This window comes from Cibotium barometz, chromosome 2, assembly GCF_041138505.1.
Source record: "Cibotium barometz isolate CiBa-2024 chromosome 2, ASM4113850v1, whole genome shotgun sequence".
NCBI classification, from domain to species: Eukaryota; Viridiplantae; Streptophyta; class Polypodiopsida; order Cyatheales; family Cibotiaceae; genus Cibotium; species Cibotium barometz.
In genome coordinates this window covers 10027305-10043660 of record NC_141047.1, presented here as the reverse complement: position 1 = coordinate 10043660, position 16356 = coordinate 10027305, and the positions used below count along the sequence as shown (strand labels likewise).

The 16356-nt window shown below is 44.4% G+C and overlaps 1 protein-coding gene across 2 annotated transcripts in view; it reads right to left on the bottom strand.

Annotated features, from left to right (window-relative positions):
* Positions 1-16356, bottom strand: part of LOC147640623 (plant UBX domain-containing protein 1-like) — a 44439-nt gene that overhangs the window by 8316 nt on the left and 19767 nt on the right. For both annotated transcript variants that reach the window (XM_086813588.1, XM_086813595.1), the window contains 3 exons: positions 7095-7162; positions 6868-6997; positions 1799-1903 (listed from right to left, as the gene is read on the bottom strand). In XM_086813588.1, coding sequence (XP_086669714.1) covers positions 1799-1903; positions 6868-6997; positions 7095-7162 — 303 coding nt within the window. The remainder of the gene's footprint in view (positions 1-1798; positions 1904-6867; positions 6998-7094; positions 7163-16356) is intronic.

Here is a 16356-nt window from a genome sequence, read left to right as displayed (position 1 = left end):
GGAGCGGAGACGGGAGGAGACAATGGTGGAAGCGAGGCGGTGGGAGGGGACGTGGGTGGGGGGGGTGAAGGAGGGGGAGCTGGCATCTCCTGGTCCTCAGTCGTCGCCGCGGGGGTCTCCTCCTGGAGGGGAGAAAAGCTGTTCCTCACGGGAACCCAGTGAGGCTGAGACTGTGGCTGCTGCTGCAGCGGTCTCTGGGCGTGTGGCTGTGGCTGTCTCCCTCGGCGGCGCCCCTGTCCAGGCTGCCACTCCGAGGTCTCTGTGGCCTGAGCAAGCGTCCCGGAGGCAGCCTGCCGAGCCGAATCTGTGGGCGGGCCATCAGTAGCCTGCTGCTGTGGTGTGGGTCGGGGTCTCCTGTGAGGGCAGGCCTTGGCCAGATGACCGACCTGCCTGCAAATGAAGCACTGATTCGGGAGCCCCGAGAACTCCACTCTCTGATCTATCCATCCCCCCCCCTATCCTAGGTAGCTGAATGACCTTAGGAAGGGAGGAGATGTCAGACACCAACACTCTGACAGAAGGTAGCCCAGCTGCTCTGGCCACCACTGAAGCTGCTGAGGGGCCAGTCTCTAGTACCGAGCCCACCAATGATCCGAGCCTGGAGAGGAGCGGAAGATACTCCCGGCGGAGTCCAGGGAAGCAAACAGTAACATGGAAGAGGCGCTCTCCCTGCTCCGCCGCTGCTGGGTCAAATCCATGCTGCCAAGGTCTGAAGAAAGCCCGAGCACCCCTGATGTCAAGGGGACTCATGGCAAGGACCTTGGCAACGCTCTGGGCGGCCTCAAACTCGATCTGATAATGTCCCCGGCCCAGAAGCTGTACATCCAGGATCTTGCCCACATCTGCAAGAAGGCGGGCCTGAAGAAGATCCCTGATCTCCCCTCTGCTGGGGCGAGTGCCGACTATACGGCAGATGGTGGAGTGAGCCTGGAGGCGTTCCACCTCTGCGGTGAGGCTCGCTTCCTCTTCTGGCGAAAGAGAAAGCCTGATGGGGGTGTCCTCAGGGGCGGGCGAGGGGGCTGCGGAAGAGTCCCTCTGAGGCGGGGCGGGAGGAGCCTCCATCAGAGTCTGAAGCTGCGGCGAAGGCGAGGCGAAGGCGGGATCCTGCTGAAACCGAGATGCACACAGAGGCGGAATACGGAGCAAAAAAGGAAAACAAAACCCCCAGGGGGCGGAAGTAGGAAAAAAAAAAAGGAGGGAGGGGGGGCGGGGGGGGGGGGCAGGCGAAGGAGAAAACCTAAAAAAAAAAGGAAGGGGGGAGGGCGGGGGGGCAGCGCGCAATAGGGAGGAAAGGAAAGCGAACTGGCGAAGGGGGGGGGGATGAGGCGCTGCAGAGGGGAGGAAGGCACGAAGACAAGGGGGGGAGGCACGAAGGAGAGGAAGGCGGCGAGCAGAGCAAGGCGGCGGCAGCGAAGGCAGGCGGAAGAGGGGGGGGGGGGGGGGGGGGCTAAAAGAAAAAGGCGGCGGGCAAAGCAGGGAAGGCGGCGGGGCAAGGAGCGAGGGGAAGGCGAAGGGGCGAGCAGGCAGGGAGGGCGACGGGTGCTGTGCAGCAACGCGAGCAGGGAGAGAGGGCGGGAGCTTCAGCGAGCCATTTTCAGGCACCTGAAGGACTTAAACTTAATCTACAGTTGTGTGTTTTCACACGATATGTGTATAAGTCAGTTAGTTTCATTTGACAAAACAGTTTATCAAACAAAAGCTTACATTTGATCAGAGGATTGATGCTCTTTTGAAAACAGGAAATACACAAAAGCTACAAGAGTGAACAGTCAAGATGTTGAAAGGATTGAGATCATACCTTTCGGTATGTCATAACTGAAGTAAACTAGGGCCCCAGGAGTGAGTCCAGCAGTGTAAAAATCTTTCCCTAGGTCTTGCAATCGCTGCTTGGGGGGGGTTGTATCTGCCATTTACAAGCAGAATTATTGCACAAGTTCAGATTTAGCATACTTCACCTCTAAAACTGTAGCAATACAAGCTGAAGTTTGTCAGTTCGATGGCAAACATGCTGAGTCCCTAAACTCTTTGCAGGTACCAGACAACTGATTCATATGGATGCAAACTCTGAAAATCAAGGATTTTGCCCAGCAAAAATCATTTCATCCTGGTGAAATCAAAAGCTACAACTAACTTTTTTTTGTAAAAAACAAGCATCCGCACAAACAGGAAAACCCCGTTGCATTAGAGGCAAACATGTGATCTATAGCACCTACAGTGATCCAAAGCTCATATAGCCTGCTAAAACCTGAGAGATGATTTTAAGCACCATGGTCAATCTGAGTCTTATAAAGCCTACTATAACCTGATCAGGCAAATCATTACTTCACAACACTTAATTACAAATATTCGCTTTTCATAAAAGATCATGGATACCTTTGCATGCCTTCTTTTCAAGCTGTTAGTGCTCTCTTCGGTAAATCCTAAACTTTAACTACTTCCTACCTTTTTTCACATGCAAGAACTAAGCACTTTTTATGTGCCACACACACAAACATTTGCATCAAAACGAGCTTCCTTACGCAAGATAGCCTTGACTTTTTTGCTCGAACTATCAACACAAAAAATTCGTAAGACCTTTTCAACGGGTTCAGAATTTTGTTGACAGAAATGGTCCAAGCACGTGTACAATGACGAGAGATGTGCACATAAACCATTGTCAAAAGCTTCAAAAATGTAAGTTAAGTTCGCTCATTAACAGTGCCCTTCAACAGGGATCAATCATGCATGGTAAATATGGGCACGTTAAGAAAGCCACTACAACAAAAGCAATAAAGAGTTAGGATGCTAGACAGTGGTTTAATCATGCATGCTTTTAGGCCATGGATGGATTTAGGAAGCCAGTCATAGTTGTTCAAAAGTCCCAACCGAATGAAATGGAAACCTTATCAAACATTTTGAAAGCAACTCCAAAAGAAAACAGATTCCACCACCTATCACATGCATCCCACACTTGGATGCCATGTGGACATATCTGCACAGCAGATGCAAGACTAAGTGTGGTAGCCGGCCCTTTGTGAGCCACCATGATCTACCTCAAAAGGGTCAAGAGCTCGAACATTGGCATGGGTGCTGGTGATAGGCCAGCCCACTGCCACGTTGACCAGCAGATGATGCACTCGTCTCAAATGTGTGAAAAGCAATGCCTTACAAAAGGGTCAAGAGCTTGAACATTGGCGTGGGGGTTAGCCATAGGCCAGCCCACTGCCATGTCGGCGTGCAGATGATGCACCCGTCTCACACATGTGAAAAGCGATGACTTAAAAGGCTGTTTTCACCATGTCCTGAGCATATTAAAACAGGCCGACAACAGTTCTAGAAGCCAACTGCAGCCCTTCAGTCCAGTCCATAAATCATCTTATATTTCTGCAAGTGCGAAGGGTTCAAGGGCCTAGACAGCCAGTAGGAACCAAGGGCAAGGTGGAAGGTGAAGATCAAGGGTCATCTTCAGGCTGAGAGTTACCTTCGCCGAGTGAAGGTCTCCAAGGTCAGTTCAGTCCTGGTTATTTACAGCCAGCAGGCACTCATTCTACTCATTCAATAAAGCAAATACACCATACCTGGTGGGGGCCCTTCAGATGGGTACTTGGGCCAATCCTCTGTATTGTCTCTCTTCTCTCTCTGCAATTATTTTCATTACATTGTGCTATGCATCGTCAAGGATGCTGAAAGCTGTTTATCATAGTAAATCCTCGTCTACAAGCTTTTGCATGTTATGGTGCTATGTTGGTGAAAAGATTCAGCCAAGAAAAAAAAAAAGATCTTTTCTTCCACTTGTATGGTTGGTTTAAAGATGATGGAATCACTCTCCATTCCCGTGTGACACTTGTCCCTTGAAGGACGGTTGGTTTTCAGCCTCTGGAACGCGACCAGACAAGTCTCCCACACACATAATGGATCGTTTGTTTGCAGTCAGGAAGAACCTTGACCGCTCCCACTATGGCGACCTCCGACAACGATGAGATAGAACAGATCCACGAAGAGAGTCACTTCTACAGCAACGGCATCAAGGAGCACTGCTCTCAGTGGGGACCAAATGATAGTGATGTTCCAAAGTTTCATGCATCTTATGAAGCAACAGGGAGATCAATTGCTTGAGCAAAAAGCTATGATCTAGGCCTTGATTACCTCTTCAAGCCTCTTCTTCCCCCATTCCTACTTCCCCCCACTTGCTAGCGCTCACCAAGATCTATACCCTAGATTCTCCTTCTACTAACTCCGATGAGGAGTTAACGCAGTAGGCCCGTTCTCAACTTCAATTGCAGATGCAGGAGATGGAGGTTCGGACGAAGGCGGACTGTGAAGCAACAACTCATGCCGCTAAGCAAGAAGACCAAAGATGACACGCGGAACATGAGTGATTCCTTGCAGCTCTAGACGCAAGGATGGTACCAACGACTTCCTCAACTCATCTTCACAAGAAGGTGAACTTCAGTAAGTATACTGGTAAACTTGATCGTAGTGTTAGCCAATTGCTACATTGAGGGTGAGGCCATTTCTTGGTGGACTCATTGGGCCCATGCCAATTCATATTTTGGAGTTGTCGACTATCTATGGGACCAGTTCGTCACCAACCTCCTCAAGAAGTGGTTTTTACCTCATTATCTTGAGTGGCTTGAGGCCGAGTTCAAGTGATTACGCCAGAACGCACAGCCAATTCTCCAATTTGCCAACAAAGTCACTCACCTGGCTTTACAGTTGAGCAAATCTTAAGAGGCCAACTGAGGGAAATTCCCTTATGGTTTAGACACACAAATCAACTGGGACATGCGTATGTTTGAACCACCAACCTTTGAATGGGCACTCGCACTTGCGCAAAGTGCCGAAATGAAGTACAACGGTGGAAAGCCCAAGATTTCCTAGCCTGGATCGCCCAAGGCAGCTACTGCGAGTGGCAAGGGCTAGAACCAATTGGGGTCTAGCCCAGGACAAAGCACGGGAGCCTCTGGCTCCAAGAACTTGACCAACACACCTAAACTTACTCCACACCAGAAAGCTTAGGCAGGCAAGACCGGTGGTAAGTTGAGCCGCATCTTACACCACCACATCATCATGCCATGTCATGGAATTAACTAGGCCCCATAGTCCAGCGCATAGGAGTGGGCATAATTAGATTGATGAATGCATGAGGGCTAACTAGTCTAAGGTGCACCACCATGGAAATAGCTATGCTTAACACATCAAAAGCATCACTCGCCTCTTCATGTGACAACTAGGTAGGGTACTATTAAACTTGTAATATGGCATTTGAAATTTCCTAAATTGGCAACCGGCATTCAAAAGTGCTGACCAACAAGGTGGACTGCAAACATCTCAAAGGGTTGATGACTACTCATCCAAGCAAAAATGTGAGAATGGCCTTCAGGCATTGACAACGCCAAGTTTTGACAACTATGGCACCAATTTCCTAAATTGACAACCGGCATTCAAAAGCGTTGACCAGCAAGGTGGACTGCAAACATCTCAAAGGGTTGTCGACCACTCATCCAGGCAAAAACATGAGAACGGCCTTCAAGCCTTGACAACACCAAGTTTTGACAACTATGGCACCGCAGCAGTGATACCAGCCATCTACCCAATTGAGAGCTTCAAATTACCAGGAAATCAATGAATTTTTGAAGCTCGCCGTGGAAAACATGAATCTTCTGAGATGCATTCAAAAGAAGGCAAGAATGAAAACTTGGAGTTTGATTAAATGTGTAAACCAGGTATAGCATTTCCCATAACCGAAAGGAGAACAATCTCAGCCAATCATCTTATTAGCCTGAAATTTCCCTAGGGTAGGATAAAATGCAACTTTCCTTTGTTTGAAAGAAGGGGGTGGGGAGAAGGATAGGGACAAGTTGAAAGCAGCAGTACCGCACTCCATTCAATAGATGACCTTATTGGTCCTTGGTATAACAGCACCATGCCCCTTACAACTAAGGGCTTCAATGAAGGGAAACTCTACAAAATTATAATGTCAAATAGTTACAAAAGATGACCTTAGTACAACTAAGTTTCTATCTCTTAAAGTTGTTCAAAATAAGGAAAGGATGACACTTGGAACTTAAGGACATCAGAGGACCTGTTGCAGCACTACTCATAACCAGAAAAGGCACGACTCTTGTCTTGCCATGGCATAGAATTGTCATACGACCTGTTGGCAGCACTTCTCATAACCAAAAAAAAGCACAACTCTTTGGCATCACTGTGTCTAGCACCACTGGAAGAAGGGAAGTGCAGGGAGGGGGGATGTTCTCAGCATTCTAGTGAGGCTAAAGAATAAAAATTAAAGAAGACGATAAGGACTTTCTAAAGGATATAAACAAATGGTTGAGGTACCTAAAGACAACATTAAAAGGTTCACGATCAAACAATAACCCAAGCTTTGAATTAGGCTTCATGTTATGGCCGAACATCAAGGCACTGAAATGTACAGCAAAGTTGGGTGGACAAAGGGACTGAAGGCCAGGAAATTAAAAAATATCAAGAGACCGATCTAGAAGAGACCCCATTTGGTAGTCCACAGAATTCACTGGGATATATTGTAATCAGACCAACTATTTTAGACGAGCAGGGAGTTGACAGGAGAACTTTGCTGATATGCGCTCGGTACTGCATTCAGAAGAAGAGAATGACATGTTCAGTAGAGCCTAGGATGAAATGTGAGACTCCAAAGAAAAAGCAGCTGAAAGACCAAATTGTTGGGCAGAGCTAAAACATAAAATATACTCTCAAGATAGGCCACAAGTTTGGTGGGAACTTTGAACATAAAACCAGTTGTGAGATTTCCATCGAACTCAAATAGTAAAATCACCTTGGCTGTGTATGGCATTCAAATGTATTCTCACTAATGCGTTCATGTTGGAAAAGGAAGGAGGACCTTACAAAGATAAAAGGGTAAATCTGTCCTTGAGATCACTTTTTTCAGCAAATCAACCAATGCTGTAAGAGAATCTGAAGGTTGAAACTTTGCTTCCAGGATATAGTTATCTGGAAACTGCACACGAATGATGGCCTACATGGAAAAAACAGTGTCTATTAGTGATGGATCTTTTGCTGTTAAAACCAAAAACATGAAGACAAAATACAAGTCGTGTTTCAAATGCAGATACCTTGGTGATACGTGCACGCCGTGATGCTGCTTCAGCATCTCTAATTTTTTTAGTCTTCAGGAAAATCTCTGCAAAAAAAACAAAAAAGGACCATTTGCACAGTTCAAACAAAAACTTTGCTTGACTTGGAGGCTTACTTTCGTATAAAAAGAGAGTGTTCAAAATTCAGTTATAAAATCTCCAAGCCAAGATGTTTAGAAATGTCAGGTACGATATGTACAAACGTGTTGATATAAGTACATAACGTATTGGTAAGATAAGGTGCATTAAGTACACCAATCTTTTTTTTGTATGAATAGTATAAATATAAAATATGATAAATTGAAAATAATTTGTACACAATGTATGCAGGCTGCATGGAAAAGCATATGGGATGCATGAATGAGGCATATGGTGTCACATGCACCCTGCACTAGAGTGCTATGTGACACATTGGCCCTACATCAGTGCAACATTCATCAGTAGGATTTTATCTTTTTAGGAATTTGTCATATGCCATGGCCCCATTGTGAGCCCCAGTCCGGGACAAGTCAGGCATGAGCTATGTAGGTCAGTCTCCACAACCTTAGAGAGTCTACATGTGTCAGTCCACTTACCCACTTGGAGAATTCATCAGTTAGGGCATGAAGAAGTCAGATCCCTAGCATAGGTCTTGCAGTAGTTGCATATAAGTGCATTGATAGTTCTATGGCCCAGGCAAAGCCCAGCCCAATTGCCCATAGCTTGGCCAGCGCATAAGGGCAATACCTTGGTCATAGAGGGCATAGGCAGCCAGTCGGCAGCCTACAGATGCCCCCTATCTTAGTCAGCCAGCACTGGAGGCCTACATGCATCAGTCAGCTATCATCTAGCTCATCAAACAACAATTCGGCCAGCATTAATCCCATCAGCAGCAAGTTGTGGAGCAATACCCAGTCGGCCAGCATTTAATGCTTATTTAGCGTTTTATGTCCAAACAGCGCCTGGCCAACCAGCATCATTAGATCATATATAAGCAAGTGCTTATTATTCAGCATTATCATCCAGTATTCAAATCAGTCCTACAGCAGTTCTCAGCAATTCGAGTGTGCCTACAGCCACCAGCTCCCTTGTGCATACTCTCTGCAGCATTCCCAAGGCTTCCACAAAGATTCTATGTGCATCCCTCAGTTTTGGGATTGCATAGTGGCCATTGAAGAGCAATTCAAGGGAGCTTGGACAGCATCTGGATCAGCCTGCGGTCGGTCTACTTTGTCCTTGCGTTTGGCAGTCCTCAGTCATCATTCATATTTATTGTAAAAGTTCTCCAAAAAATATAAGCAAATACTACTCCTTGCACTGGGGGCCCTTCAGTGGGTAAATTGGGAGTCGGGACCCAATACTATGTTGACTACTATCTTCTTTCTCTCTCTTCTCTTCTCTCTTAAAGTGGAATTGCATAGACTCACAGGTATAAAGAAGGCAGTGCCTAATAAGGTCTAGGACAAAAGGGAATTTTTAAATTTATATAGAAGCTTGTGCATACGGGGTACAATATGCCCATATGGTGCGTTACACAAAGTACAGTGCAGATCACAAGGTTAAGTACCGAGTACAAAATGCAACTTTGCAAGTCCAAGCAAAGCACGAATAGCCTTCCCTTTTGTCAAAGAGGAAACCACCTCTCGCCAAATTGTTTTTTGCCTCTTATGAGGGTTCTGAGCATGTACATTGTAATTTGTGAGATTTATAGTAGTGACCACGTGAACTAGGGACATTGGGGCACCTTTTACCTTCACACTTAAGGGTTTTTTCCCTTTGCATGTGAACGCTCTTTTTCAAAGTTTGTAAAGTGACTTATTAAGTCACTCGCTTTTGTACTTGCACCCTTGTCTCATTATTGTGTGCATGTATTGTTTCATCCTCTCTCCTTCTGCAAGCCGGCTCTGCTTTGTGTGCTTCATTACTAACCCTAAACCAAACAGTGGTATCAGAACATTGGTTGCCACCTTTGGACACCTGCCTTTGCCACCATTCTGCCTGTAACGCAAGGGCACGTGAAAGCGACAAAATTGAAGAACTAGCAAACCCACTTCATCAACAATCACAAATAATGAAAGAAAGTACGATTCAGAGAAAAGAGAAATGAGACCTCACTGAGAGGGGAACACGCCCCTCCCTCTTTGCAAAAATTTATTGAATCAAACCACGGGCACAAAGAGCCTAAATCTTTACTAGATAAGAAATGCGTTATCCAAATGAAGAGGGAGTACTCCAAGTTATAGGTTTGAGGCGTCAATGCTCTAGAATGGAAAGAGTAAGCTCCAAATGACAAGTGGTTGCTTTAATTGACAAATGACAAGTGGTTGCTTTAATTGACAAGTGTTAAGCTAAATTGACAAGTTAGGGACACTTGTCTCATTCTAGATGCCACATGTCCTATTCTAAATGCCACATGTCTTAATTTACAAGGTGATTCTTCCATAACCTTCTATGATAAAAAATATCCCAACTCATAAAGAATTTGACAAAGATGCTTTAGTAACTCTTGATCGTTGCGAAAATCTGGAGGTTTCGACACAAACAGAATTTCCAATAGAGTATGCCAAAAATAGCCTCTTCTAGATCACAGTTGCATAGAAACGCGTTTCATACAGGTTCGAAACGTACGAAACGTTTCGAAACGTTTCGTCCTGTATGAAACGCGTTTCATACATCATGCATATTTTAAAAACCTTAAAAAACGTTTCCTTTCATACATCATGCATATTTTGCATCCCCTTTGGAGGAATGAGGAGCAATACCTCAATGAGGAGCTAGAGTCAGGATGGGTCAAGTACATTACCAAGTTGGTGGGAGTGGGAGGTGATATACAGCTTATGAGAAAGCTCGAGGATGAGCTTCTCATTTACCGCAACGGTAGCCATATGTTTGGGCGAGCTACTGCATTGCTCAGGAAGACACAGTTGGAGCCCGTGTCTTGGTGGGAGAAATACGGTATTGGGACACCCAACTTGGTAAGGTTTCTTGATTCTTGAATCTTGTATCTTTGTCTCCTGAGTCCTACTCTTTCAAAATCTACATTCAAATGCTACTCTCTTTTTGACTCTAACTTAACATTCTTTTTTGTACAATGTAGAGACGGATTGCATTGAGAGTTCTCTCACAGGATTGCAGTTCAGGGCCTTGTGAGAGAAACTGGAGTACATGGGCTCTTTTTCACACGAAAAAGAGAAATAGACTCTCCTCAGCACAATTGGAGAGGCTTGTCTTTTGTCATTGCAATCTCCGATTGCTAGAACAAAAGGGTCATCCCATTGAGCCTCGCCAAGTGAATCCAGATAAGATTGATATCATGAAGTGCAAGGAGATTCCCGACATTCCTCAGGAGGAGAGAGACATCTATTCTATGCTCTATGAGGAGATCATGGCTCCGGCTCGCACTACACGATCTTCTCGAGAGGCTAGTACTAGTGGTGCGCCTGCACCTCTAGAGGATGAGGCATTTGAGGACTCGGCTACCGGCAGTGACCTTGAGAGTGAGGCTGTAGAGGCAGAAGATGCAGATGAGGATGAGCATGAGGATGCAGATGAGGATGCAGATAGTAGCTAGCAGCTGCCAGTATCATTTTATTTGGACATGTTATTTAGTTTGAACTTTGGACATGTTATTTATTTTGATCTTGGATTTTGAGTCATGACTCATCACCCACGTGGTGATCCTTTTGATTTCTGTTTAGTCATCAGTGATCACCCACGTGATTTGTGATATCATCATATCTTACATGTATTTTGTTTTTATTGAAATGAATTCAATGTGGTCTCTTATAAGTTATGTCAACAGTTTTTTCTTTTGTATCTTTCAAGTAAAAAATATACATGTTTTTTCTATTTTGTATGAAACCTTTTTGTACCCGTTTCTTACCTTTTATGAAACGTTTCAAAACGTATGAAACCCGTTTCATACCTGCCGTTTCTGAAACGCCTGGCAACTATGTTCTAGATTCTAGGAGTTGCATGCGTTCATTCTTCCATCCACATCCATTCTTCCACATACGCATCCACATACATTCTTCCACATACACATGGCCTCAAGACAATGAATGAAGTGCTTCTAGCTCGACAACTTCTTCATAAGCTGTGAGTATTTTAGGATCATCGTTGAAATACTCCTTTGGCATCCATTTAGCGTCCATATGAGAATAGTTTTGGAACTTCAAGAGGAATTTTTTGGTGATGTTCCTTCCTTTCTTCCTAACCATGTGAAAGATAATCTGTTCTGGTTGCAATATCTCTTCATTTTCATCCACTTCTGGTGGCTTCTCCATAACAGGTTCCTCTGGAGGTGGTCCTGCATAGGGTTTTAAAAGGTTAACATGGAAGGCATTATGAATCCTCCAATGATCTGGAAGTTACAACCTGTAACAAACATCATTTATCTTTTTGTTGACTTGAAAAGGTCCATAGTTTCTAGCGGCTAATTTAGGAATTCAGTTTCTTCCTCAAAAGTAAGAGTTCTTCTATGCTTATCAGCTACTTTATTATGTTTGGCCTGAGACCTTTGTATTGCTCTGGTGACCTGAGCAAATATCTCGCACGAACTCATTGGCGTGGAAACTCAAATAGAGCTTTACCTGTAGAAGTGTGTATTGTGTTATTGTAAGTATATTCTACCAATGGTAGGTAATTCTCCCATGGTGAGATTTACTATCTCACTCTGTCCATCTGTTTGGGGATGATGATAAGAAGAAAAAGTTAGCCTCGTACCCATGTTATCAAAGAGAGCCCAAAAGACTGGTAGTTCTCAGATTTGTCTTCCACAATGGATTGTGACAATCCATGATGCTTAAAGATTTGCTGGATGAACAACTTAGCCATATGCTCTACCTTGATAGTTTTCTTCACTAGAATAAAATGGGCCTGCTTACTGAACTTGTCAATGATGGTCCATATCCCATCATTTCCATTGGCTGATTTTGGCAAATCAAAAAATGAAATCCATAGCAATACTCTCCCAAGGTTGGTTGGAAATTGACAGCGCTTGCAGAAGTCCAACTGGTTTCCCTCGATCAAACTTGACCCTTTGACAGATCAAGCATTCCCTAATATACCGCTCAAGATCTCTTCTCATACTTGGCTAAAAGAAATACATCTCCGAGGCCTAAGTTGTGCGCCTAAAATACCACAATGAGCCATGTAAGGAGGAGCATGACATTTCTCCATCACTTTAGACCTAAAATCCTTTGTCACACAACCTATCCTACATTAACAGAAATCCATCCTTGATGACATAAGAAGTCGCTATTTCACCATACTGTAATTTGTCCCATACAAGCTGAAAATCTTCAACAAAAGCATACATATCCCTCATAACAATGAAATCTGTATAATTGATTATGGAGTATCTGGGGTCTTCTTGACAAAGCATCGGCTACCTTATTTCCTTTTCCAAGTGTGTGCATAATGTGAAAATGAAATTATGCCTGATAGTCGGCCCATCTAAGATGCTTTTCAGAGATCTTAGGCTGAGATAGAAAATACCCAAGGCTTTGATGGTCCGTTTTGATGATAAACTCACCACCCAAGAGTAATGCTTCCAAATCTTCAAAGCATGGATGACAACCATTAATTCTTTTTCATTCGTGGGAGCATTCTTTTCCAAATTTTGTAATCTTATGCTTTCATAAGCAACTGCATGCCCTTCTTGGTTTAAGACTGCACCAATACACTCTCCTAAAGCTTCACATTCTACAATAAACAGCTTTGACAAATCTGGAACAATCAATACTAGTGCTTTACTGGCATAAAACTTCCAAGCCTCAAAAGCTTCTTTCTCCATCTTGGCCCACCTAAACCCCATTGCTTTCTTTGTCAGATCATGCAATGGTCCGGCAACCACTGCATACCTGTAACATGCAGCGGAAGCATTCGTAATTAAGGATCCTGTCACACAAGTCTCACACCGCCTTCTGTATCCTAAGTTTCACGAGTTTAGCAATCCATTTTATGACTTCAAACTTTAAGAGATTTAGAGAGAGAGAGAGAGAGAGAGAGAGAGAGAGAGAGAAATTGTACACCGTATGGGGTCCCGAATTGCCCACTGAAGGGCCCCCTATCCCGTTACCGTAATAGTATTTGCTTTATTACTTTGAAGAGAATGAGTTGGGATTAACGATAAGCCAAACGCAAGATCTCTAAAAGACCAAGAGTCGGGCTGAACTGCTCACGGCTATAGAAGCACCAATGATGATCGATCTCAAGCCTATGCACTCTTCCCAATGGAATATAGGAAGGTTGCAAATCTGAGGGCTGTTTGGGACTGGTTCTAGGCTGTGAATGAATGCTGAAAATGAATGTATGAATGCGTTTTACCTTCACCGGAAGGGCTGTAGCAAAACGATGAGTGTATGGATGCTGAATAATGATGAATGAATGAGGGAATAAGAAGTGATGCTATTTATATGCAATCCATGAGCAGGTCGGCTGGCCGACTGCTTCATGTCCTACATTAAATGAATAATGGTGAAAATAATGTGGAAAAATGCCAGATAAATAATATAAAATATGAAAAAAATACTAGATAATAATATGAGGCTTCCACAAAGGTCTAGATGGCCTAAATGCATATGGGATGAATGCTATGCAAGAATGCACACGTGTCCTGATGCAAACTCTAAGGCTTCTATGACATCTATATACATGAATGATTCTCTCCAAGTGGGTTAAGGGACTTGACTGACTCACTCACTCACTATGGCTGAGGAATGACCTACGCAGCTCGTGCCTGACATATCCTGGACTGAGGATTACAATGGGATCACGACGTACAACAATTATCAATCCTAAAGGGTACTAATATTGTACAATGTTGCATTGATGATGATGAGCCATCTTGTCACCATGCACTACAGTGCAGAGTGCATGTGACATTCCCTCCTGCTTAACTGACTCAATGATTTCAGAAAATGCTTCTGTCGTTTTGTTAGCCTCGAGTGATGGAGACACCATTCTCGTCAAAAGAGAGGAGAAACGGCGACCAAAGGCTGCCTCATACGGAGTCCATCCGACACTAGATGAATAAGTATTGTTCAAGAGGGCTTCATTTGACTGCTGGTCATGACAATATAACTTGAGAACATCAAAGGCCAACTGGTTATAGATTTCTGTCTGGCCGTCTGTCTGTGGATGGAATGCACTAGACAACTGTAACTTGGTTCCAAAGTTCTCGAACAATGCCCTCCAAAAATGCGAGGTGAACTTGGAATCTATGTCTGATGTAATGGTGCTAGGCAAACCACAAATGGGGTACCAATGCTTGAGAAAAAGGTGGGCTACGTCCTCTGTTGCAGCCGTATGCTTGCATGGGATGAGCATGCAATACTTACTGAAGCGATCCACAATGGTAAAACACCAAGTGTTACGGGACCCAATGGATGTTGGTAGAGGCCCTACAAAGTCCATAGAAATGTCGATAAAAGGTTCGTCAGGGATACGCAAAGATTGAAGTAACCCAACCTTCTTTGTATGTGGTGTAAACGGCAGGGCAACTATACACGAAAAATCTTATCAATCATGAAATCTGAAAATACACATAAGCATGACAGATAAAACAAGATGGCAAATCTACAGAGTACACCACACTAGGGGCCAAAAGATGGGCTGACCCCCCCCCCCCCCCCCCCTTATGGTTAGATTACCAAAAAGGAGTCTGCTTCCAATACAACTTTGCGGGTGCCCAAGGTTCACCACTGGCTGCACCTGTTTTCTTCCAATACAATATGAAAACAAGAAAACATAACATCAACTGAATTTGCTGACAATTTTCAGCACAAGTGAGCATTCCTGGCTTAAAGCATATGTAGGACAACCATGGACAGCCCATAGCACTCCCACATCAGCCCGGGACAGCTCTGCATCTTCAACTTCCTCCTGTCTGGCTCATAGAACTAGTCGACCAGCCTTATAGGGCTGTTAGCAACAGTCAACCAGCTCTCAGAAGCCACAGAAGGGGTCGACTAGCAGCAGCACACATTCCAGGAAGTCTCCGATCAGCAAAAGATGACTCTCCCTCCAATCAGCCAGCTTTGTGCCCTAACCAGCAGCTTTTTAAGAGCTGTAAACAAGCGACCAGCAGTAAGAAAGGCTCCCAGGAGTAGTCAACTAACTTCTACCATACACCTAGATGGTTTCCATCGCGATGGATGGTGAGAAAAGGCTGCCCACGCTGCAAAACTGGTCGACCAGCTCCCATGCACCCAAAAAAGCAGGTGCATGCTCCAAATCTGAGTTTTTTGCCAGTAATAAGGGCTCCCCGCCGGAAATAGCTCAAACGTGTGCTTTTTGGGTCCAAAAAGGACTAGAAGTGGGTATAAATGAAGTCCGGTGCCCACCTTATGGCTGCCACATGTATTAAATAAGTCCTGTACAACTTATAAGTTGCCCGGCCACTTATTAAGTGTGTGTGAACCTGCACAAATATTTATTAGAATGTGAAAACGTAAAGCTATAAGTTGGGTTTTTGGGGACACTTACCACCTGCAAAACACATGTAGACCACCTGTTGGTCCCAAATAGGTGTGCACATACATGTCCACACGGTGCCCAGGCGTCCCCGGCCCCATGGACAACGAAGGCAGTAATCTCAAGCATCATGCAAACAATACAAGTCATCCAAAGATAAAATCAAAGTCATGCACACACATGAGTGCAGCTAAACCGGAAGAAACTCCCATCTGTATCCGATAAAATATCCAAGGCTCATGATCCTTCCAGAACCTTAATACAAAAGATCTTCAGGATAGCTAGTCCCAGGGAATTACATCATGTCAAGCTCCATGAGCCAAGATCTCCAGGATAGCTAGTGCTAGGGAATTACATCATGTCAGGCTCCATGAGCCATACATGTACACCATGTCAGGCTCCATGAGCCATACATGTACACCATGTCAGGCCCCACAAGCCACACATGTACTATCATGTCAAGCTACACCAGCCATACATGTACTATCATGTCAGGCTCCATATGCCACACAGACACACCATGTCAAGCTACACCAACCATACATGTATGTCATGTCAGGCTCCACATGCCACACATGAACAATAGAAAAATAGAAGCTATAAGGAATTTTGTGACATGTGGAACCTTAACTTTTTGACAAATCTTACAGGCTTGAACATGTGAATATATATCATGCCTCATTTTTGGCCAGTAAAGGGACCGAGTCATGGGCACATTGTTCCCAGGCGTTTCATGAAACGTGTTTCATAAACGTTTCATTAAAAATATGTTGCCTTCCCTGCA